The sequence below is a fragment of the Homarus americanus genome, unplaced genomic scaffold (assembly GCF_018991925.1).
Source record: "Homarus americanus isolate GMGI-L3 unplaced genomic scaffold, GMGI_Hamer_2.0 scaffold31037, whole genome shotgun sequence".
Taxonomy (NCBI): domain Eukaryota; kingdom Metazoa; phylum Arthropoda; class Malacostraca; order Decapoda; family Nephropidae; genus Homarus; species Homarus americanus.
Genome location: NW_024722227.1, coordinates 25,979,223 through 26,003,621, shown reverse-complemented (window position 1 = coordinate 26,003,621; position 24,399 = coordinate 25,979,223). Strand labels below are relative to the sequence as shown.

Genomic DNA, 24,399 nt, shown 5'->3' with positions numbered 1-24,399 from the left:
GCAAATTTACTTATGTTGCTGTCTACGCTTATATCTATGTCGTTTATGTATATAACAAATAGCAATGGTCCAAGTACTGAGCCTTGCAGTTAATGCTTACCGTTGTTTCCTCTCATGTAACCACGCCTTAATCCATTAGAATATCTCCCCCATTTCCATGAGCCTCCACTTTCGTATTTGTCTTTCGTGGGGGACTCTGTCGAAGGCTTTGCTAAAGTCGAGAAATACCACATCATAATCTTGTCCGTCATCCACTGATTCGAAAAAAAAGTTGATAAGAATGTTAATAGATTTGTCAGACATGAACGCCCACTTGTGAAACCATGTTGAGAATCATTGATCAACTTGTGCTTCTCCAGGTGATTTCGAATAGAGTTTGAAATTATTGCTTCCAGCAATTTGCCTACAATTAATGTTAAACTGATTGGACGGGAGTTCGAGGATAGTGATCTATCTCCCTTCTTGAAAATTGATATCACATTCGCTATCCTCCAGGATTCTGGTACTATGCCTGTTTTTTAATGACATGTTAAACAACTTTGCTAAGGGCAAACCAAGTTCTTCCTTACATTCCTTTAATACTTGGGCAAATGTCTCATCGAGACCTGGTGCTTATTAGGCTTTAGTTTGTCTATTTGCTTACTAACATCGTTACTAGTCACTACTATCTCGCTTATTCTATCTTATTCACTATCTCTGTACATATTTGGTGCCTCGGGCATCATGTTTAAATTCACGGTGGTGAAAACTGTTGAAAAGTATCTGTTCAGATTATTGCTCATTTCTCAGTCATTATCAGTTAGCTCGCCGGTATCTGACTGTATTGGGTCAATCTCGTCCCTTGTTACCTTCAGTTCATTATTCCTCTTTGCTTTTCTTATCTCGGTCTTAATCTTATTGGCTAATACTTTATATTAATCTCGGAGGTAAACTTCACCACGATTTATTCTCCTACCTATAGTCTTCCTTGTCCAATTATAGTCTTTAAATAATTATTTGTCCATTTGGGGTCATTGTTATTTGATCTGAGTTTTCTGAGTGGTATGTTCTGCGTCTGTGCATTAATTAACTCATTATTTAAATTGTTGTGGAACTCGTCAACCTCAGATCTCGTGATCAGGTCAACCTCAACAGTCATATTTTGTGAGGTTATTGTTGTCAGGTCACTGAAAGTGAGGTGGCCCTCTGTTTTGTGTGAGCTCGTGTAATTCACCCCCAAACATAATACCCCTTCTCTCGGCTTTTCATTTTCACTCAAATTTACCCTTCTGAAATCTGGGACTTTATTGGAATTTTCCTTGCGACTGACAATAAGTTCAATTTTGAATCTCACTTCTTTGTGATCGCTGTTAGCTAGTTCGTTCCTTGACATTACTAATGAGGTTTTTTCTGTTTGACAGAACTAAATCTAGTATATTATTACCCCGGGTGGGTTTGGCTATATGTTGACTTAGGAAACAGTCCTGAACTGTTTCAAAAATTCTTTGATTCTGAGTTACCTGTAAGGTCGGTCCAATCTATTTGGCTAAAGTTAAAGTCGCCTACTATACAGACTTGCTATGCCTGGAAGCCCTGCGCATTTCATCCCAAATAAGTCGCTCATTAACTCTATCAACATTAGGAGGTCTATATATTACTCTATGATTAATTTTCCCCACCATCGGTTAATTCTATCCAAATTATTTCTGTATTCAGTTCAGTTTTTATTTCCTTATTGATTTCACTTCAGATTATCCCTGACAGATTACCCACCTCCATTCCTAATCTGCCTATCGGTATGGAATAATTTGTAACCTGCAATTTGGTGTTCGACAGGTAACTCACATGAGTCTAGGTTTATCCATGTTTCGGAGAATGCTATTATATCAATTTTTTTCGGTACATACCAACGTCCTCATTTCATCCATTTTGTTTCTCATATTTCTACTGTTTGCATAGTAGACATTTAAGTTAGTCGTGATGTGAGTCCTCTCTTTGTCGCGTTTAGGTTTTAACTACCTGCCAATTTAGCTGTGTCGTCATCCCTAGCACTATTTCTCTGTAACCTTTCACTTTGTTTACTCGTGCCCACTGCAGTCTTCTCGATCGCTGTGCTTACATGCTCCCTTAGTAGTTTAAAAACTTCATCTTCTTTTTAACTGCTCTGCTTTCTCCAGAGTCAGCCAGGGTTGCCACCAGTTCCATGACATTTGCTCACAAGACATACTCTCACAAGACATACTCTCACAAGGCATATACTCACAAGACAAATACTCACAGCATTAGTCTCCCCAAAAGTATCGTTACTTTTTCTGCCATTACAATTTGAAACGCTGAACAAAATACTCTGATACATGATACAGTGCATCGTCATGTTAACCCTTCACAGCGGGAGGTTACCCTAAGCTGAATATAATCGTCTGGCGGTAGCCAAAATAAAATTGCAAGTGCGTGACACGCGGTAAAAGAGTTAATAGAACTGCTTGACAGTATTCAAATATATATACACAACATATATATATATATATATATATATATATATATATATATATATATATATATATATATATATATATATATATATATATAAATATGATATTTTCGCAGTTCTCTGCAAGAAGGTTTTACTAGATGATTTGATCCACATATTAGATAATGGTGTATACCAATACCTGTGGTCGACTGTACCAACCGTTCTGAAACTTGTGGACTGACATTGTTCACAAAGCCACGAACCATATCGACCCAAGGGGTAACGATACTTTCTTGGGGGGACTGTACAGTACAATGCATATGTACACTGCACTATGTAGTCAGCCAGAGATGCACCGACCCCACCCTGAGTCTCCTATTCGCACTTTTACTGCAATAATTGGTGAAGTAAGACTGTATGTAATGGCAATTGGGACTGGTAGATCTATTTTCGGCTGCCTCATAGATGACACTTCTTTGTACCTTAGCTTGGTTTAAACACTCAATTGGCTCAGTGTATCAAACTTGTCTCATGCTGTATTAACTGCCTTTTATTGTGTTTTCCACTTGTCTTTGTGTCCTTCCTGGTTTTCCTTCCGTTTTTCCAGTCTTTCCTTCTGTTTTTGTCTTTCCTTCCATTTTTCCTGTCGTTCCTTCTCTAATTTTCTGGCTTTCCTTCCATTTTCCCGTTATCTCCTTATCATTTTCTCACTTTTCCTCTTGTTTCCTCATCCCAATTCTTTCTGAATTTCTGCATTTTGGTCTTACAATTACTCCCACTTTCCTTGTCGTTTCTTTCATTTTCCTTGTATTTGTCCTTTTATTCTCTCCTATTCTAGTTCTGCCTTGCTACCCTCTCGCACACTGAAGGTTTAGTATACCCAAAGTACAATACACACTGTCCCTAATGAATCAGCAGGTCTACGGGACATGAATTTAGGAAGTGAATTTCATGTGTTTAAAAAAGATGTTCCCTGCCGTAATAACTCGAGGTAAGATTACTAATAAAAAAAGTTTCATGTGACCGTCAAGTGTAAAGTTGTCAGTAGTTCATTATCCAATTCTCAAATATTTGTACAGGAAATTTAAAGACAAAATATAACTTATTTTAATTCCGCCTGCACTACAAAAGCTGCCGGTCATAATTACGTCAGAGGTGTAGCGTTAACTAGATGTTTTCCTTCCTCATCATCAATCACAGGCACCAATACGCTCCTTCCTCTGCATCAATCACTGCTTTCATATCCTTCCTCATCAATCACTGTACCAATATCCGTCCTCATCAATCACTGGCACCCAATATCCTTCCTTTCCTCATCATCAATCACTATTTCGTATCATACCTCCTCATCAATCACTGGCACCAAAATATCTACTTCCTCATCAATCACTGGCACCAATATCCTTCCTTTCTCATAATCACCGGCACCAATATCCTTCATCAATGCACGGTACCGTATCCTTCCTCATCAATAATTGGCTGTATCTATTCCTTTCTCCGTATCAATCACTGGCACCAATATCGTCCTCATCGATACTGGCACCAATATCCTTCGCACCATATCATCAATCACGCTTAATATCCTTCATCAATCACTTTTAACTTAATATCCTTCGCTTTCTCATCATCAATCACTAATTTACCAATATCCTTCCTCATCAATAATTAGCTTAATATCCTTCCTTTCTCATCATGTGATACTAACTTCAATATCCGTCCTCATCAATCACACAACCGCATCGCTTCCTCATCAATCACCGACAACCATAAAGTACTCATCAATCACCAGCAACGTCCTTCCTCATCCAATCTACTGGCACCAACATCCTTCCCTCATCAATCAACAGCACCAATATCCTTCCTCCGCATCAATCACTTGCCAATATTCTTCCTCATCCAATCCCCGCACAGTACTAATATGTTCTCATCAATCCACTTGCGCTAATATCCCTTCCTCATCCAATCACTGGTACCAATATCCTTCCACCATCCAATAATTGGCACCAATATCTTCCTTTCTCATCATCAATGCCATATCCGTCCTCATCAATCTGGCTGCTCCTTCCTCATCAATCCTGGCACCAACATCTTCTCATCAATCACTTTGGCACCAATATCCGTCCTCATCAATCACTTGCTGTGTCAATCCTCATCGATACTCTTTCAACATCCTTCTCATCAATCATTGGCACCAGCATCACTTCCTCATCGTCACGTAACAATATCCTTCCTCATCAATCCTCGGTACCAATATTCCTTCCTCATCAATGCTGGTATAATAATATTTACTTCATTTCCCTAATCAATCACTGGCACTTAATCTTCCTTCCTTCCTTTTCCTCATTAATCACTGGCACCAATATCCTTCCTTCCTTCCTCATCAATCTGCATTCTTCTTCCTTCCTTCCTTCCTCATCAATCACTGGCTTCATGTCTTCCTTCCTTCCTCCGTAATCACTGGCACCAATATTCTCCTTCTTTCTGATAATCCACTGGCACCAATATCCTTCTTCCTCATTAATACTGCTTAATATATCCTTCCTTCGCTTCCTCTATTAAATCACTGCTTAATATATTCCTTCCTTCTGTAATGCTTCTTTTTTAATATCATACCACTTCCTTCCCTCTATTAATCATAGCTTAATATCCTTCTTCTGTACTTGTAATCGCACAACTTCCATCTCCTTCCTTCCTTCCTCATCAATCACTGCTTTTAATATTCTTCTCATCAATGCTGGCACTTCATAACCATCTTCCTTCCTTCCTCATTAATCACTAACAACCTCCTTCCTTCCTTCCTTAATCTTTTCCAGCATAAAACCATTCTCCTCATTAATCTTTAACAATATCCTTCCTTCCTTTTCATTTAATCATGACTTGACCATCCTTCCTTCCTAATCAAATGCTAGCACCAATATACTTCCTTCTTGTTAATCCTTTCTGGCACCAACATCCTTCCTCCATCAATCACTGGCACCAATATTTAACTACTCATCGTCACTGGTACTAATATCCTTCATACCTTTATAATCGTCACTGGCTGTGTCCTTCCTTCTTCCTCATTAATCCACTGGCACCAATATCCTTCAACTTCCAGCACCATATTTAATCACTTTAAGCTTAATATCCTTCCTTCCTTCCTCCATTTAATCACTAGCTTTCCAACATCCTTCCTCATCATCACTGGCTTTCTATCATTCTTTCGCTCAATACTGGTACGCTAATATCCTTCCTTCCTTCCTAATGTTCGTACTGGCACCAATATCCTTCACTCGCTATTGCATTAATCACTGGCACCAACATCCTTCCTCATCAAATGCTAGCACCAATATTCTTCCTCATCATCCGCAGGTGCCTAATGTCTTCCTTTCCAACCTTCCTAATCAATCACGCAACAACTCCTTCGCTTCCTTCGCAGCAATACAATCACTGGCACCAATATCTATTTCCTTCCTTCCTCATTAATCACTGGCGCCAACGTCCTTCCTCTGTCAATGCTAGCTTATTATTCTTTCATCAATACTGGTACTTCAATATCCTTCTTCAGCACTTTCTCATCATCCACACCAATATCCTTCCTTCCTTCTCTTCAATCTTTATTTTAATATCCTTCCTTCCTTCCTCATTAATCCACTGTTTCAATATCCTTCTTCCTTCATATAATCTGGCATGACCATATTTCCTTCCTTTCCCTCATTTAATACTGGCACCAATATCCTTCTTCCTTCACCTCATTAATCACTGGCACCAATATCTTCCTTCCTTCCCCTTCTGATAATCACAAGCTTTAATATCCTTCCTTCCACTTCCTCATTTAATCTCACTGGCTTTTATTATCTTTATTTCCCTTCACTCATTAATCTTTAATATCTATTTACCTTCCTTCCTTAATGATATAGCTTTTAATATATTTATTTATTTCTCAAAACAATCCTTTTAACAATGTAATATCCTTCCTTCCCTCATTAATCACTGGCACCAATATCCTTCCTTCCTCATTAATCACTGGCACCAATATCCTTCCTTCCTCATTAATCACTCACCAATATCCTTCTCCTTCCTCATTAATCACTGGCACCAATATCCTTCCTTCCTCATTAATCACTGGCACCAATATCCTTCCTTCCTCATTAATCCACCAATATCCTTCCTTCCTCATTAATCACTGGCACAATATCCTTCCTTCCTTCCTCATTAATCACTGGCACCAATATCCTTCCTCCTTCCTCATTAATCACTGGCACCAATATCCTTCCTCCTTCCTCATTAATCCTGGCACCAATATCCTCCTTCCCTCATTAATCACTGGCACCAATATCCTTCCTTCCTCATTAATCACTGGCACAATATCCTCCTTCCTCATTAATCACTGGCACCAATATCCTTCCTCCTTCCTCATTAATCACCACCAATATCCTTCCTTCCTCATTAATCTAACAATATCTCCCTTCCTCATTAATCACTTTAATCACTGTCAATATCCTCCTTCCTCATTAATCACTGGCACCAATATCCTTCCTTCCTTCCTCATAAATCACTGGCACCAATATCCTCCTTCCTCATTAATCACTGGCACCAATATCCTTCCTTCCTTCCTCATAAATCACTGGCACAATATCCTCCCTTCCTCATTAATCACTAGCAATATCCTCCTTCCTCGTGTCTTTGGCACAATATCCTCCCTTCCTCATTAATCCACTGGCACAATATCCTCCCTTCCTCATTAATCACTGGCACCAATATCCTTCCTTCCTTCCTCATAAATCACTGGCTGTATCCTCCTTCCTCATTAATCACTGGCACCAATATCCTCCCTTCCTCATTAATCACTGGCACCAATATCTCCCTTCCTCATTAATCCACTGGCACCAATATCCTCCCTTCCTCATTAATCCACTGGCACCAATATCCTTCCTTCTTCATTAATCCACTGGCACCAATATCCTTCCTCCTTCCTCATTAATCACTGGCACCAATATCCTTCCTCCTTCCTCATTAATCACTGGCACCAATATCCTTCCTCCTTCCTCATTAATCACTGGCAATATCCTTCCTTCCTCATTAATCCACTGGCACCAATATCCTTCCTTCCTCATTAATCCACTGGCATATCCTCCCTTCCTCATTGATACTGGCACCAATATCCTTCCTCCCTCATTAATCACTGGCACCAATATCCTTCCTTCCTCATTAATCCACTGCTTCCAATATCCTCCCTTCCTCATTAATCACTGGCACCAATATCCTTCCTTCCTCACTAATCACTGGCACCAATATCCTCCTTTCCTCATTAATCACTGGCACCAATATCCTTCCTTCCTCATTAATCACTGGCACCAATATCCTCCTTTTCCTCATTAATCACTGCTTTCCAATATCCTTCCTTCCTCATTAATCACTTTAACAATATCCTTCCTTCCTCGTGTCCACTGGCACCAATATCCTTCCTTCCTTCTCATTGTCACTGGCACAATGTCCTCCTTCCTCATTGTCCACTTTGGCACAGTATAAGGTTGAAGCACTTACAGATTATCTCTGGTCTGGTAATATAGGCCTATCTTATCACAGCCTACTGGACTGTTTACCACTACGAACACAACACTCGAGTACTTTCCTCAGAGTGTAACTTGTTGACGAGAACAAAACCTCGAGTCTACCTGTACCTGACCTGCTGCATCACATACACACACACTCATACAGGGAGAGAGAATCAGAGCATTTATTTTTTCAACACAGGTACTCCCAGGCTAGGCGTCCTTTGCAACAGACAATTCGTGAGATTGACTGGTTGCTGGTCGTTGAATGAACCTGCAATTTGCATAACAACCAATCACCTCCTGCTAGTTGTGACCGTTGCCAGGGTCACCAAGACCATACAGTGATACGTCAATATTCACTGCAACAAATAATATATATATACCGTCAGCTCAGGTTAGGTTAGCTTATGTTTGGTTAGGTCAGGTCAGGTTAGGTTACGTTAAGTTGGATTAAATTTGGTTAGGTAAGGTTAGGTTTAGGCAAGGAACTGGTAATGTAGATTTTAACGGACACAGTCATTTTCTGAAGCACTTAACGACCTTGAACATGAACTTGACCTTGTTGATAAACTGCTTGAGTGTTTGCTTGTAATCTGCCGTGACTCCTCCAGCCGTGATAGTGCAAAACAATTATCACTGTTGCTGGGCTCCCCGGCTTATCACTTGGGTGAAGCTGTGTGCATGTTGTAGATCTTAACCTCGTGTTGTTATGTAGTAATGTCATCGGTGATTAGTATTACCTATTATAATGCTTATTACACTCAATGAAATCCTCGATCTATCTAGAAGTGAAGCCATAATTATGTAACAAAGCAGACGAGAATTTAAGTAACTGCAGAGTCCCACGATGATCACGTCACAAAGGAGAGAAGGGGAGGGAGAGTCTCATCCGCCCCCTCTCACTTTTCCCCAGACTCTCTCAACTCTCTCCTCCCGCAGCCATACAAAGTCCAAATGATAATAGACTACATACAGTACTCGTAAACATCTAACTTTCTCAAGGGGTAAATGTAGACACAAGGATGAAGTCCCCATTATTTGTCTTTCATTATATCAGGGCATTTTTACGAAGTGTGGAAGTAGATGGAGTGACGGTGGTAGTAGGCTAGATGGGTGATGGTGGTAGTAGTAAATAGATGGAGTGACTGACGCAAGTCACTGAAAGCCGCATAGATCTGCGGCTCAACTATCCAACACAGCCAGGGTGGCAGGTGTGGCTATTGGGGGAGGTTGGAGGCCACGTTAAAAAAAGTAGTAGCCTATTACAGTTAGGTGTAGTACTATCAATTCCACAATAGCAATATTGCAGTAATAGCAATACATTACTATGATATACGTGTAGCGGTAGCGCTATTAGGTTACTGTATATGGGTTAGTAGTAGTAGTACTAGGGCTACTAGTGGTACTAGTAGGTCAGCAGCTGTAAGTGGCAACGCTACAACGAACTTAAGAGGATCGTGCTGTAAAGTTTAGTATATAGCATTTATAGCATAGATCGTTATTTGACATATAAAGTCAGATATCTAATAGGAGTCACAGGTTTTGTTCTATACAAGGTCGTCACTCTTGGCAGACCTGGTCTCGATCCTTCCCGCCATCTTGATTTACTCGGACTCTACTACAGTACCACCATCAAGCTTCATTTATATGGAAGCCACGAGGTGTAATGGGGAGAGTCAGGATGTGGTGGGAGGAAGGTAGGGTGTAGGGGCGGAGGGTGTTAGGATGGAGGTCACTATAAGAGGAAGTGTGTCAGTCAGTAGCAGTGACCAATCGCCTCGACTACCATTACTGGCTGTCGAGGTGCACTGGAAGCGATGTGGATAATCCAGCTGTTCAAGTTTAGATATATAGATAGTTGGATATAAAATTATAGATAGTTAGATATTCAGTAAAATGTCATACAAGTTTGTAAGTGGTTCAGCTTGTATGTGTATACAGTTCAGTATGTATGGGCAATACAAGAATAAGTGGGGTTATCCAGGACGAATCGTCTGAGTGTTTGCAGTGTAGAGATACTGTACGTTAGCAGTGGTGAGAACAATATACTTACTGCCTGCTTTGTATACCTACACTGTCTATGTACAGTTGCGAACAAAATTCCCTGGACATTTGCCAGGAATTTTTTTATACCATATTATCTGATTTTTCTTTTTATATATTTTTTCATTGTATAATTCAACATAAAAGACAAAACAAATTATATATAAATCAATCATATATACTGAACTCGTATATGGTAAGAGTACAGTAGATGCCAAGTGTGTCAAATTTTGTCCGCCTGATTCATCATGAAACCTCTTTGAAGTACTGAATAAAAACCTATCAATCTCTGAAGCTCGGATGTTTCCTCGTTAGCCCCCCTCCAAACTCGTGGATTTTCTCTTGTTGAAAAAAATAAAGCTTAAATAACGGTCTGTAATAAGGTTGAATGTAGTTTTTGATACTATGTATAGAACAAAGTTTATTTGGTAACTAAGCTTAAGAAATAAGTTCAACTTTGTGAAAACAACGTTTTCTGTATATAAATAAAAGGAGAAAAAGTGATAAGGATTTATTTATCCTAATTTTAATTTACCTGATGATACACCGTAACTGTACTCGAGGTGAGGTTACGTTGAGTTAGATTAGACTAATTTGGAGTTAAGTGTTTAATCATCAGGCAGAAATAAGCTCGAGCATCTAATCTTCATGTGATCCGTCTCTAAATATATTGTAAATAATTCAGAGCACAAAACTTCCTTGATAAATCCTCGAGATAAACTTAGTCTACCATGAAGCTAAAACACATACACACTGCCTTTCAGATTTTCGTGGAGATCGTGTAAATGTTTTTATTACAACAGTAACATTGCCTGACTTGTGGGTAACCTCGCACATCAACAAGTCATGGCAATGTTAATGTTGTAATAACTACCATCCACAAACCTGGCAGGTATTCTGAACATCCTCCAGTTCAAAAAACGTTTTCTTTCGTTGTTTTGTTAAAATGCCTTGTTTCTCAGCTTATTACACAGAAACTCTCGTCATTCAGCTTGTATAGTAAATATAAAACTCAGTATATTTCATTCCTCATTAAACAAGCCACTTTCGTTTTACTCTTCCAAGTGAGGATCTCTCAGCTCGTTTTCTCTTGTGTTCTCTCTCCCTCACGCGTTTGTGAGGGATATAGTCCGAAGCCTCCAGAATGCCTACTACCCCTTCACCACTGGACGCCAGTTTTAATACATTATTTCCTTAGCAAACAATTTTATTCAGCGAGAGAGACCTTGGTACAGGGGCTAAAAATTCACTCATTTCCTCCCCATAATAGTAATCTATAACCTTAACAACGTTAGTCTCAGTTCATTTAGACTCCACTTTTTCAATTCCTCTGCAGCTGTAGCAGGGGCGAACCACATAGATGTGTTCTGGTGAAGTAACCAGTGGTAAAAAGGCAGGTAAAAGGGCTGGTGAGGTTGAGTGGCGGTGATAACCAGTGACACATGCACAGATAACAAGAACCTCCTTGACCTCTGACTTCTACTCGAAATAACAAACATTAAGGAGTGGTCCAGGCTGCCCCATGAACTCGCCGTCACCTTTCAGGCTAAAAACTGGTTTATTCTAGACTCTGATTTTTTTTAGTCATGCGACATTTGGATCTTTTAGCCATATAGTTTGTTTATTGTTATCATTGTTATTATTATTATTATTATATTATTATTATATTATGTAGTAGTGTTCATCGGAAGTAAGGTCACAATAACAAAGGGCGGCCAAGACACCTAGGTGCGGTAATCGGCACGAAGGACTTCAAGACCAAGTACGTAACGAAGGTAAATGAGTGGGTGGAAATCCGCTCCGTCTGATATTAATAAAACACATGCGAATTTTGCGGCATTCTCCCATGTAAATCGCTTGTCATGGAACGCCTGATGCGCACTGTCCCTGATATCGGACCCTCCTTTACCCACTGAAGCCATCAACACTAGTGAAAAACCCTTATTTTACCCCAACGAAAGGTCACTCCTTGCACTATCACCGAGACTGGAAGAATAGACTAATCCAGAGGAGCTTGCTGCCTCACTGAGCGCCTAATAGCTCAGAATGCAACAAGTTAAGTGATACTAACCGAATTAAACAAAGATTCGGCGGTCCATTACGACAAAACGGCAGCACACCCAAAGTGATAAGCTTCAACAACTGATGCTGCAATTGCCAGAGAACTTAAAACAAAAAGTAGCTATAGTGCAAGTGGGCGCCTTGAACTGGCTAACAACGTTACCGATAAGGGTAAAATTTCAGCCTTAATTAACAAGAATTTACAGATGTCATTGCTTTCTAAAATGACCAGTAGGTTTGCCCTCCCAATGCGTGTGTGGGCTCATCTCACGACATTGCCCACGCTATAGTTGTGTAAAAGAACTTCGCATGCATGAGGCATGACAGCAAAAGGATCTCACAGCAAATATGTTGAAGAAAATCTACGCTTCTATGCAAGACTGGCGGAGGTGTTATCTGAGCAAGCAGCAGCAAAGCCACGTTGCAGCCTGGTTTACAGTAGATGTCGACTGTTCTCTTTGCTTAGGTCTGCATTTCTTTGCCTCAGGCGAGATCTTTATCTAAAACCAGGTTTCAACTAAAATCCTTTTAAATTTTTCACCATATGCTTTGTTTTGGTCGTATCTGATATATACCGTATATATAATTATTTTATCATTATTATGTAGTAGTGTTAATTTTCATATATCATTTAAAATATATATTGTAGTATTTAATCATGTGTGGCTTAAAATTCGATTTTTAAATATTCACTAACATAATGAATTTAAAGTACGATACTAATACTCTTTCTCATCGACCGCCACACATTTTATTCTGGCTGCCAACAGACCAAATATTCAGCTCAGAAACCTCCAGGAGCCAAAGGGTTTAACATGACCCCCAACAGGTTGACTAAGATCAGTTACGACAGATGAGGTTACAGTCTACCGTCTCAGAGTCAAGGCCATATTTATTACTCTAGTATTACAAAATCTCTAATAACAAACAAAAAATAATTCGTTGAGGTATGTCAAATTAGTTCTTACTTTTCAGCCTCTACCAAATAAGTCTCAGACAGAATGATACTGGTGTGCCCTAAGGCAAAAATGCTAGTGTATATCACGTTTAGCGAACTTAGTGCAGTTAACACAGTACAGTACTGTATATCTGAGATAACGTCATTCGTGCCCCCCACCCCTCCGGATAAAATGATTTAAAGTTAACTTGCGGTAGAAATATAGAACGTCAACACATTGTGTTATATTTGTGATACTGGTATATATATGTACCTGTTGCTACCTGTAATATCTATATTGTAAGCTAACAATGTTTTTTATCATAATCATAATCATATATATATATATATATATATATATATATATATATATATATATATATATATATATATACCCGTGTGTGTGTAAGTCAGTAAGGTATATTGTTGATGTGTGCAGCAGTGTGGTATACCTACTCACGGCCTATAAGTGTGTGATAAGACTGACACACGTGTCTCTTACCTCTCCACGTGTCAACCATACTCCCACCTAATTTCAGAGAATAATTATACTAACATTTGTTGACAAAAGCACAAGAAACATTAACAGGCCGTCCTCACCTCCATTTCTCCTTTAAATACAAATACATACCTACTAACCTACTGATAATCAAATTATTAAATAGGAGACAAAATACAATCATACTGCAGAATCTCTTTAACACTTGCCATATTAAATGTTGTCTAACACGTACTGTATACTGTATACAGTATACATAGTATTGAACATACATATACTGTACAGTTGCGGTCAAATTCTCCCGACGCTTAGCAAGAACTGACATCAACTTGAGGAAGTGACTTGCCGTTACAGTACGTAATATAACTGCATGAAAAACAATCTACCACACAAAAATTAGATCACATAGAGATGAAAGGCACCCCAGCTTATTTAACCGTAGATTGAACACTAACGCTAACTAAACCTCATTAACTAATGCTAACATCATTAACTAATGCTAACATCATTACTAATGTTCACCTAACCGAAAGTGAACTTAATCAAATGCTCCGCCTAACTTAATGCTTTCATACCTAGCCTAAAACTAACCTTACCTAATCTAACCTGGGTAATTATTCTTATCAGTATAAAATGCACGTATGAACTCTTTTATTAATAAGCACAACAACCACTACAGTCAGCAGTAGCCTCGGCAACACTGCGACCCAACCTCTTTGCCACACTCATATAAAATCATTATCTGAAATATACAAAAGTTACAAGTAGATGCAATGATAACACAGCCACACCACTTACACACACACACACACACACACACACACACACACACACACACACACACACACAGTAAAAAAAAATAGTTGCAAATCATGTTGTCTTATTTGCAATTGATTTTATTGTGCCATGTGTAGTATTTCGCTTGTGTATGTCAAGGTTTTAATCTTTTGTCTTTTTACTGAGTTTAGCCTCCGGGCACAGGTCACTGACCCACACATCGCGGCCTGGGAGGACGAAATGTATATATGTAATTCATAGCAATTAAATTTATAATAAAAAAATTAAATAAAATAGATAATAAAATAAATAATAATAATAATTACTAATAATATAATAAAAGAACCATAAATAAATACAAAAATTAAAATAAAATAAAAGTAAAATAATATATGTATGTTTGTGTTGTCAATAGTAAAACAATTAGACACCTGCCGGAAAAACTTGAGCATGGAAACCTGCCACCTTTAGTAGAGTCACGCTGGACAACACTCTTCTCGCATCTACCCAAAAAATTGATACCGGATGGCAATAGTGAAGAATACACACACTGCAGTCGTACACCCCAACAACTTTTAATAAACTTGAAGATTGTTAATACTATACATAGCCTTTCCTCACCAATTTAACGAATGTAAATGTGTACAGTACACACTAAATTAATCACAACAAAATAAACTGAGAAGATGTAATAATTAAAATACTACAAATAATACGTATATAGTATCACACATCGTCAATAATAAGTAAATAAATAAATAAATAAAAATTACCATTACCATTTTCCGGTCATTTTCCGCAACCGGACTTCATAAATTCCCTTACGATTAATTTAAATTCCCGAAAACCTACCCACTGTGCTGTTACATTTCCCCTCAATTCTGTTATAGCCTCGAGTGTTCTTATTGTATTAGATTTTCTTGGTTTATAATACTGTTTTAGTCTCAACAGCCAGACGTTATAAAATGATCACGCCAGGACACATAAATAAAATGATTGTTCTCAACGACTGGTCTGGCAAATTTATTCATCCTTTCTGTCTACCACGCTTCCTTTTACTGTCACCACCACCACTACCATCCCTACCATCACCAATACCACCACCACTGCATCCCTACCATCACCAATACCACCACCACTACCATTGCATTTTACACCCACTGCCATCATCACTACTACCATCACTACCAACATTATCCCTACCATAACCACCACCCTACTGCCATCCCACCACCCAGCCTACTACCATCACCACTCTCCTACTACCATCACCCACAACATTATTACCTCCACCCACCTCCTCTACTACCATCACCACTATTACTACCATCACCACTACCCATACTACCATTACCACTAACATTATTACCACCACCACCACTCTCACTACCATCCACCTACCCATACTACCATCACCACTAACATTATTACATCATCACCACCACTCCCTACTACCATCACCACTACTCCTGCCCTGCTTCATCACCACCGCTACCACACTGCATCATCACCACCAGACCGTCTACGGGCAGAACCTCGTCACGGCCCCACGCGCGTCCGTCATGCGGTCGGAAACCCACCCCACCACCACCGGACTGTCACTGTAGATGGTAGCGTTGGCCGTCAGGTCAAATTAACCCGTCAACAGGTAATGTGTCCAGGGTCACTAGTCTAGTGCTGAGCCGCAAGCCAGGCAATCTCCCCCAAAGGACAGGCCTGATCACCACCCCTACTACTAACCTCACCACCCCTACTACCAACATCACCACCCTACTACCATCACCACCACTCCTACTACCACCATCACCACCCCTACATCTCATCACCATCCCTACCACCATCACCACCCCTACCACCCATCACCACCCCTACTGCCACCATCACCACTCCTACAGCATCACCACCCTACTACCACCATCACCACTCCTACTACCACCATCACGCCACCCCTACCATCATCACCATCCCTACTACCACCATCACCACCCCTACTACCACCATCACCCCTACTATCATCACCATCCTACCACCATCACCACCCTACTACCACCATCACCACCCCTACCACCATCACCACCCCTACTGCCATCACCACCCGCACTAACATCACCATCCTGCTACCACCATCACCCACCCTACTACCACCATCACCACTCACTACTGCCAATCACCACCCTGCACCACCAACACCACTCCTGCCATCACCACCCCTGCTACCATCACCGTCCCTACTACCACCGTCCACCCACCCCTCTATCATCGCCATCCCTACTGCCACCATCCGCACCCCTACCACATCATCACCCCTACTATCATCACCATCCCTGCTACCGCCATCACCACCCCTGCTGCCACCATCACCACCCCTACTGCCACCATCACCAGTCCTACTGCCACCATCCCGCCACCCCTACTACCACATCCCGCCGCATCCCCACTCACCTGCATCGCCACCCCTGCTGCCAGCATCACCACCCTACTACCATCACCACCCCTGCTACCATCCCCACCACCCCTACTGCCACCATCGCCACCCCTACTGCCACCATCACCGCCCCTGCTACCACCATCACCACCCCTGCTATCGCACCATCCCTACCACCATCACCACCCCTGCCACCATCACCACCCCTCACTATCACCGTCCTGCTGCCATCACCACCCCTACTGCCGCCCCATCACCCCCCCTGCTGCCACCGTCACCCCCCTGCTGCCGCCATCCCGCCGCCCCTGCTACGCCGTCGTCACCACTCCTGCTGCTGCCCTGCGCCACCCCTACTGCCATCACCACTCCTGCCACCATCCCACCGCCCCTACCGCACCGTCACCGCTCTGTGCCATCGCCACCCTACTGCCACCGTCGCAACCCCTGCTGCCGCCATCACCACCCTGCTATCATCACCGTCCCTGCCACCATCACCACCCCTGCCTGCATCATCACCCCTGCCCCATCATCGCCATCCTCTCACCACCATCACCACCCTGCTGCCACCATCCCGCCCCTACTGCCACCATCACCCACCCTGCTGCCACCATCACCACCCCTGCTGCCAATCACCACCCCCTACCGCCCCTGCTACCACCATCACCACCCCTACTGCCACCATCACCACCCCTACTGCGCCATCCCGCCACCCCTACTACGCCTGCATCACCGCCCCCTGCTATCATCGCCACCCCTACTACCGTCCAATCCTACTTCCGCACCATGCCACCCCTGCTGCCACCATCGCCGCCCCTGCTGCCGCCGTCACCACTCTGCCACCATCTGCCTACTGCCACCATCACCGCCCCTACTGCCATCGCCGCTCCTGCCGCCATCACCACCCCTGCTGCCGCCATCTGCCGCCCCACCATCCACCCTGCCATCACCCCCCTGCTACGCATGCCACCCCACTGCCGCCATCACCACCCCTGCTTCGCCACCATCCCCTGCCCACCATCACCGCCCTGCTATCGACCCCACCATCCCTGCTACCACCATCACCATCCCTACTGCACCATCGCATCCCTACCATCGCCGCCCTGCTGCCATCACCGCCCCTACTGCCGCCATCACCCCCTGCGCTGCCACACCCCTGCTATCATCACCGTCCCTACTGCCGCCATCTCCACCCTCTGCCACCATCGCCCCCCCCTACTACCATCATCCACCCCTGCTGCCGCCATCACCACCCCTGCTGCCATCGCCACCCTACTGCCATCATCGCCACCCTGCTGCCACCATCACCACCCTGCTGCTGCCCTGCTACCGTCACCCCCCTACTGCCGCCATCACCCGCCCTGCTGCCACCATCACCACCTGCTGCCACCATCGCCACCCCTGCTACCGCCATCACCACCCTACTGCCACCATCACCACCCCTACTGCCACCATCGCCACCCCTGCTATCGCCACCCTGCTGCCACCATCGCCACCCTGCTACCGCCATCACCACCTGCTGCACCATCACCACCCCTGCTACCACCATCACCACCCCACTACTGCCATCACCATCCCTGCTGCCACCATCACCACCCCCTGCCTACCACCATCACCACCCCTACTGCCACCATCACCACCCTGCCACCATCCGCCACCCCTACTGCCACCATCCCACCCCCTACTGCCACCATCACGCCACTCCTGCCGCCGTCACCACCCCTACTGCCATCGTCACCCATCTGCTGCATCGTCCTCGCCGCAATCGCCGCCCCTGCCATCACCGCCCACACCTTTCCTGCATCACCCGCACCCTCTGCTACCGTCACCACCCCTGCTGCCATCACCGCCCCTCTGCCATCACCACTCCTGCATACTTGCCCTACTACCATCCCCTGCCATCCTGCCCCTACTGTCACACCCTACCACCATCGCCACCCTACTGCCACCATCCCCTCACCCCTGCTTCTGCACCATCACCATCCTGCTGCCACCATCACCACCCCTACTTACCATCACCGCCTGCTGCCACCATCACCACCCCTGCTTTCCACCATCACCACCCCTCTTCACTGCGCCATCACCCCTGCTGCCACCATCCGCCGCCCCTTACTGCCATCGCCATCTCTGCTGCCATCACGCCCTGCTGCCATCGCCGCCCCCTCTTTCTGCCATCGCCACTACTGCCATCGCCGCCCCCTGCTGCCGCCATCGCCCCTACTGCCTGCATCCGCCACCCCTACTGCCGCCATCTGCCATCACCACCCTACTGCCCATCACCGCCCCTGCTGCCGCCTCGCCACCCTCTTCTGCCATCCGCCATCTTTTCTCGTCACCGCCCTGCTGCCGCCGTCGCCGCCTCTTTTAACTGCCAAATCGCCATCTGCTGCCAAATCACTTGCCCTCTTCCTAGCACATCATACTCCCCTCTTACTGCTTACTCGCCCTTCTATCTGAAATCGCCAAATCATAACTGCCGCCGTCTATAACCTTGTACGCCATCCTTCCCATCTTCTTAGCCTGCCATCCTCTTCCCTAATCATAGCTTCCCTACTGCCATAATCACACTCCTTTCGCACCTTACGCCGTACGCTCTAAATCGCCGCCCCCTATAGCCGCCGCTACATGCTACTGACGTCGCACGCATCTTGCCATCTGCACCCCACTGCTGTGCCGTCACAGCATATTCTCACTTAACGTCGCCGCCCTGCTGCCGCCGTCATGCGCTGCCGCCGTCTGCCGCCCTGCTGCCGCCGTCCTGCATCACCGCCGTCTTGCCCTCTGCTTACTAGTCCTCGCCTCTTTCGCCGCATCGCCTGCATCTCTTCCTCACATCGCCGCCCCTGCTGCCAAATCGCCCCCGCTGCCCCAAATCGCCGCCCCTCTGCTGCCACGCCGCCCCTGCTGCCGCCGTCGCCACCTGCTGCCGTCGCCATCATATTGCCATCGCCGCGTACTGCCGTCGCCGCCGCACTCTGCTGCATCTTGCGCCCCTGCCGTCGCCATTGTTGCTGCCGCGTCGCGCATCTGCTGCGTCGCGCGCTCTGCTGCATCCAGCACTCTGCTGCCGTCGCCGCCCATGCTGCCGTCGCTCAACGCTCTGCCACGCGCACCTGCCATCCGCCGCCCCCGCTGTCGAAACGCACCTCTGCCAATCACTCTGCCCCCTCACCATCGCCGCCATCTGCCACTATTACATCTGCTGCCATCACGCTTCGCCTCTGCTGCCGTCGCCGCCCTTGCTGCCGTCGCCGCCATTGCTGCCATCGCGCCGCCTCTGCTGCATCGCCTGCGCATCTGCTGCCATCGCCGCCCCCTGCTGCCGTCACCCGCCGCCCTGCCATCGCCGCCGCCCACTGCCATCGCCTTGCGCACTCTGCTGCCGTCCGCCGCCTCTGCTGCCATCACAGCCGCCCCTGCTGCCGTCACCACCATCTCTGCATCGCCACCGCATGCTGCCAATCGCCACCGCCTGCCATCGCCGCTACTCAACTGCTGCCATCCGCCGCCCGCCTGCCGTCGCCTTGCCTCTGCTGCCATCACCGCCACCCCTGCCGCCGTCTTACGCCCACTGCCATCACCACCCATGCTGCGTCGCCGCCCCATCAATCCGCCGTCTTGCTGCCCCTGCTGTCACCGCCCATGCCTGCATCACCACCCCTCTTGCCCATCGCCGCCATGCCCATCGCCGCCCATGCTGCGTCACTATGCCCTTTTCTGCGTCGCTGACGCTGCTACCGTCACTGCCGCCCCTGCTGCATCGCCGCCATACTGCCGTCACCACCGCCTGCCGTCGCCGCGCACTCTGCTGCCATCGCTGCCACCTCTGCTGCCGTCCGCTGCCCCCTGCGCCGTCACCGCGCCACTGCCGTACCGCACTCTGCGCCATCCGCACTTCGCCCCTGCTGCCATCTGCCCTTACTGCCATCACCGCCGCCCCGCCGCCGTCGCACCCACCTCTGCCATCCTTGCCACCCTCTGCTGCCATCGCGCCGCCCCTGCCAGCCGTCACCCACCCTTACTGCCATCCCCGCCGCCCCATCCCTGCCGTCACTACCGCACTCTGCTGCCATCACGCCGCCTCTTCTGCCGTCGCTTAGCCCCTGCCAGCATCACCGCCAGCCTGCCGTCATACCCTTACTACCGTCACTTATGCCTCATGCCGCCATCACCGCCTGCCATCGCCCTCTGCCGTCACTCTTGCCCCTGCCCACACCACCCTTACTGCCATCACCACCGCCGCCGCCATCCTTGCTCTTCTGCATCACTGCCACCCTGCTGCCACACCACCGCCTACCATCACCACCCTACTGCCATCACCACCCTTCTGCCATCCTGCCCTTACTGCCATCACTGCCCACCTCTGCATCACTGCCACCTCTCGTCACCTTACCCACTCTGCTCCATCGCTGCCACCCCTCTGCCATCGCCACCTCATGCTGCCGTCCACCGCTTACTGCTGATCACTGCCACCTCTGCCATCCTGCCGCCTCTACCCATCACTGCCACCCCTGCTGCCATCTGCCGCCCTTACCGCCATCCTGCCGCATCTCTTTCTGCCGTCACTGCCCCTCTGCTGCCATCACTTACCCTGCCATCCCGCCTTGCTGTCGCACCTTCGCACTCTGCTGCCGTCGCCGCCTCTGCTGCATCACTTACCTGCCCGTCCTGCCCTTACTGAATCGCCGCCCCTACTGCCATCGCTTAACGCATCTGCTGCAATCCTTGCCGCCCTCACCGTCGCCGCCATGCTGTACCGTCACCGCCCTATGGCCGTCCGCCGCCGCTGTAACCGTCGCCGCATGCTGCTCAAATCGCCGCCGTACTTCGCCGTCATGTGCCGTCACCGCCCCTGCCATCCGCGCACCCTGGCTGCTGCCATCGCTCGCCGCCCCTGCTGCCGTCGCCGCCTTGCTGCCATCACCGCCCATGCTGCCATCCGCAGCACGCTCTGCTGCCGTCGCTTATGCCCCCTGCTGCCCGTCGCCACCGCTGCTTCTGCCATCCGCCGCCCTGCCATCGCTTATGCGCCTGCTGCCGTCGCCACCGCCCTGCCATCCGCCGCCATGCTGCCGTCGCTTGCGCATCTTCTGCCGTCACCGCCCATGCTGCCGTCGCTTACCGCACTCTGCTGCCATCGCTGCCGCACTCTCACTGCCGTCGCCGCCGTGCTGCCGTCCGCCGCCATCTGCTGCGTCAACACTTTATGCTGCCAATCGCGCTGCGCTGCCGCTGCTGCTGCATCGCGCCGCATCTGCTGCCGTCGCCTTGCGCCCCTGCTGCCGTCGCCGCCTGCTGCCGTCGCCGCCACTCTGCTGCCGTCACCACCTGCTGCCGTCACCGCCCATGCCGCCGTCGCATCGCACTCTGCTGCCATCGCCTTGCGCCCCTGCTGCCATCGCCTGCCGCCCCACTGCTGCGTCGCGCCGCATCTGCTGCCGTCGCGCCCACTGCCGTCGCCGCCGCATCTGCTGCCATCGCGCGCATCTGCTTTCACCGTCGCCGCCCGCACTCTGCCGTCGCCGCACTGCTGCCGTCGCCGCGCACTCTGCTGCCATCGCCTTATCTCTGCCGTCCGCCACCCCTGCTGCCGTCACCGCATCTGCTGCCATCGCCGCCGCACTGCTGCCGTCACCGCCCCTGCTGCCGTCGCCAGCCATCTGCTGCCATCGCATACATCTGCTTTCTTAAATCGCCGCCCGCTTGCTGCCGTCATGCGCCCTGCTGACGTCGCCGCGCATCTTGCCGTCGCTGGCCTGCTGCGCCGTCTTCGCGCCCTGCGCAATCGCCGCCTCTGCTGCCGTCGCCGCATCTGCTGCTGCTGCTGCCGCATCTGCTGCCGTCGCCGCCCTCTGCCGTCGCGCATCTGCTGCCGTCGCAGCGCATCTCTGCTGCCGTCGCCGCCCTGCTGCCGTCGCTTGCGCATCTGCTGCCGTCGCGCGCGCCATACCGCCGTCGCCGCATCTGCTGCCGTCGCCGCCATTGCTGCCGTCGCGCGCATCTGCTGCATCGCGCATCTGCTGCCGTCGCCGCCGCTGCTGCCGTCGCGCCTGCTGCCGTCGCCGCCGCTTGCTGCCGTCGCCCAGCACTCTGTCAGTCGCGCAACGCATCTGCTGCCGTCGCCGCCCCCTGCTGCCGTCGCTTAACGCGCTCTGCTGCCGTCCGCGCGACCCTCTGCCGTCCGCCGCCCTGCTGCCGTCGCCGCCACATCTGCTGCCGTCGCCGCCCCTACTGCCGTCGCCTTGCGCCTCTGCCATCGCCGCCGCCCCGCTGCCGTCACTGCCGCCTCTCTTTACCCGTCGCACCTTGCCTCTGCTGCCATCACCACCCATACTGCCATCACTCGCCGCCTCTGCTACCATCACCACCATACTGCCATCGCCGCCTCTACTGCCATCGCCGCCCTGCTACCCATCACCTCCTACCATCTGCTGCCCACCTCTCTACCATCGCCACCCGCCCACTACCATCACTTAGCCACCCCTACTTGCATCACCGCCGCGCCTGCCATCCTGCCGCCTCTTACTGCCATCGCACCCCCCCATCCCCCACTACCTCACCGCGCCCACTGCCATCCTTCACCTCTGCTCACCATCACCACCCTTACTGCCATCGCCCCTGCACCAGCACCCCTACTGCCATCGCTGCCCGCACTCTACCATCCACCCCCTACTACCATCCTGCCCACCTCTACCACCATCACCACCCTACTGCCATCACTTAGCACCTCTACCCATCACCACCTCTACTACCATCACTTACGCCCACTGCCATCGCCACCGCCTCCTACCCCATCCTGCACTCTTTCCGTCGCCGCCGCCCTGCTACCCGTCGCATCTCTGCCATCCTTGCCCACTCTGCCATCACCGCATACTGCCATCGCCACCGCACTCTGCCACCGTCACCACCCTTGCTGCCGTCACCATGCACCCTCCTGCCGTCACCCGCCCCACCGCTGCCATCGCCTGCGCATCTGCCATCATAACCTTGCCATCCTGCCGTCACTTGCACTCTGCCATCACCCGCCCCTTGCACCATCACCTGCCCTTCTACGCCATCGCCCCCGCACCTCCCCATCTCTGCAATGCCACTCTGCCGTCACTGCTTACCTCTGCCATCACCACCCTGCACCATCACTGCCACCTCTACTGCCATCACCGCCCACTACCATCACGCCGCCGCCTCTGCTACCATCACCACCCGCCTACTGCCATCCTGCCACTCTGCGTCGCCACCTCTGCCATCACCACCCTTACTGCCATCGCTGCCATACTGCCATCACCACCCTACTGCCATCACTACCTCTGCCCATCACCCGCCCACTACCATCGCCGCATCTCCTGCCATCACCACCCCTACCATCACTCCACCCTGCTACCATCCTGCGCACTCCCTGCCATCACCTCTGCCATCACCTCTGCTGCATCGCACCGCCCTCCATCGCCGCCATCCTGCACTCTACTGACCATCACCACCACTACCATCACCTGCCTCTACTGCATCACCAGCCCCAACTGCCATCGCCGCCACCTCTCTGTCGCCGCCTCTACCACCTCTACTGCCATCACCCGCCCCTACTACCCATCCGCCACCCTACTGCCATCACTACCTCTACTGCCATCACCACCCCGCCTGCATCGCACGCCTCTACCATCGCACTTACCTCTACTG

The 24,399-nt window shown here is 48.3% G+C and overlaps 1 protein-coding gene across 1 annotated transcript; it reads left to right on the top strand.

Moving 5' to 3' along the window:
- Nucleotides 1-18,492: 18,492 nt before the first annotated feature.
- LOC121862663 (proline-rich protein 36-like) lies at nucleotides 18,493-20,828 on the top strand (the record flags this gene model as incomplete). Its single annotated transcript, XM_042360983.1, has 3 exons — nucleotides 18,493-18,599; nucleotides 18,970-19,028; nucleotides 19,837-20,828. Coding segments are annotated over 3 exons (1,158 nt in total), but the record flags the coding sequence as incomplete, so codon positions are not given.
- Nucleotides 20,829-24,399: the final 3,571 nt, after the last annotated feature.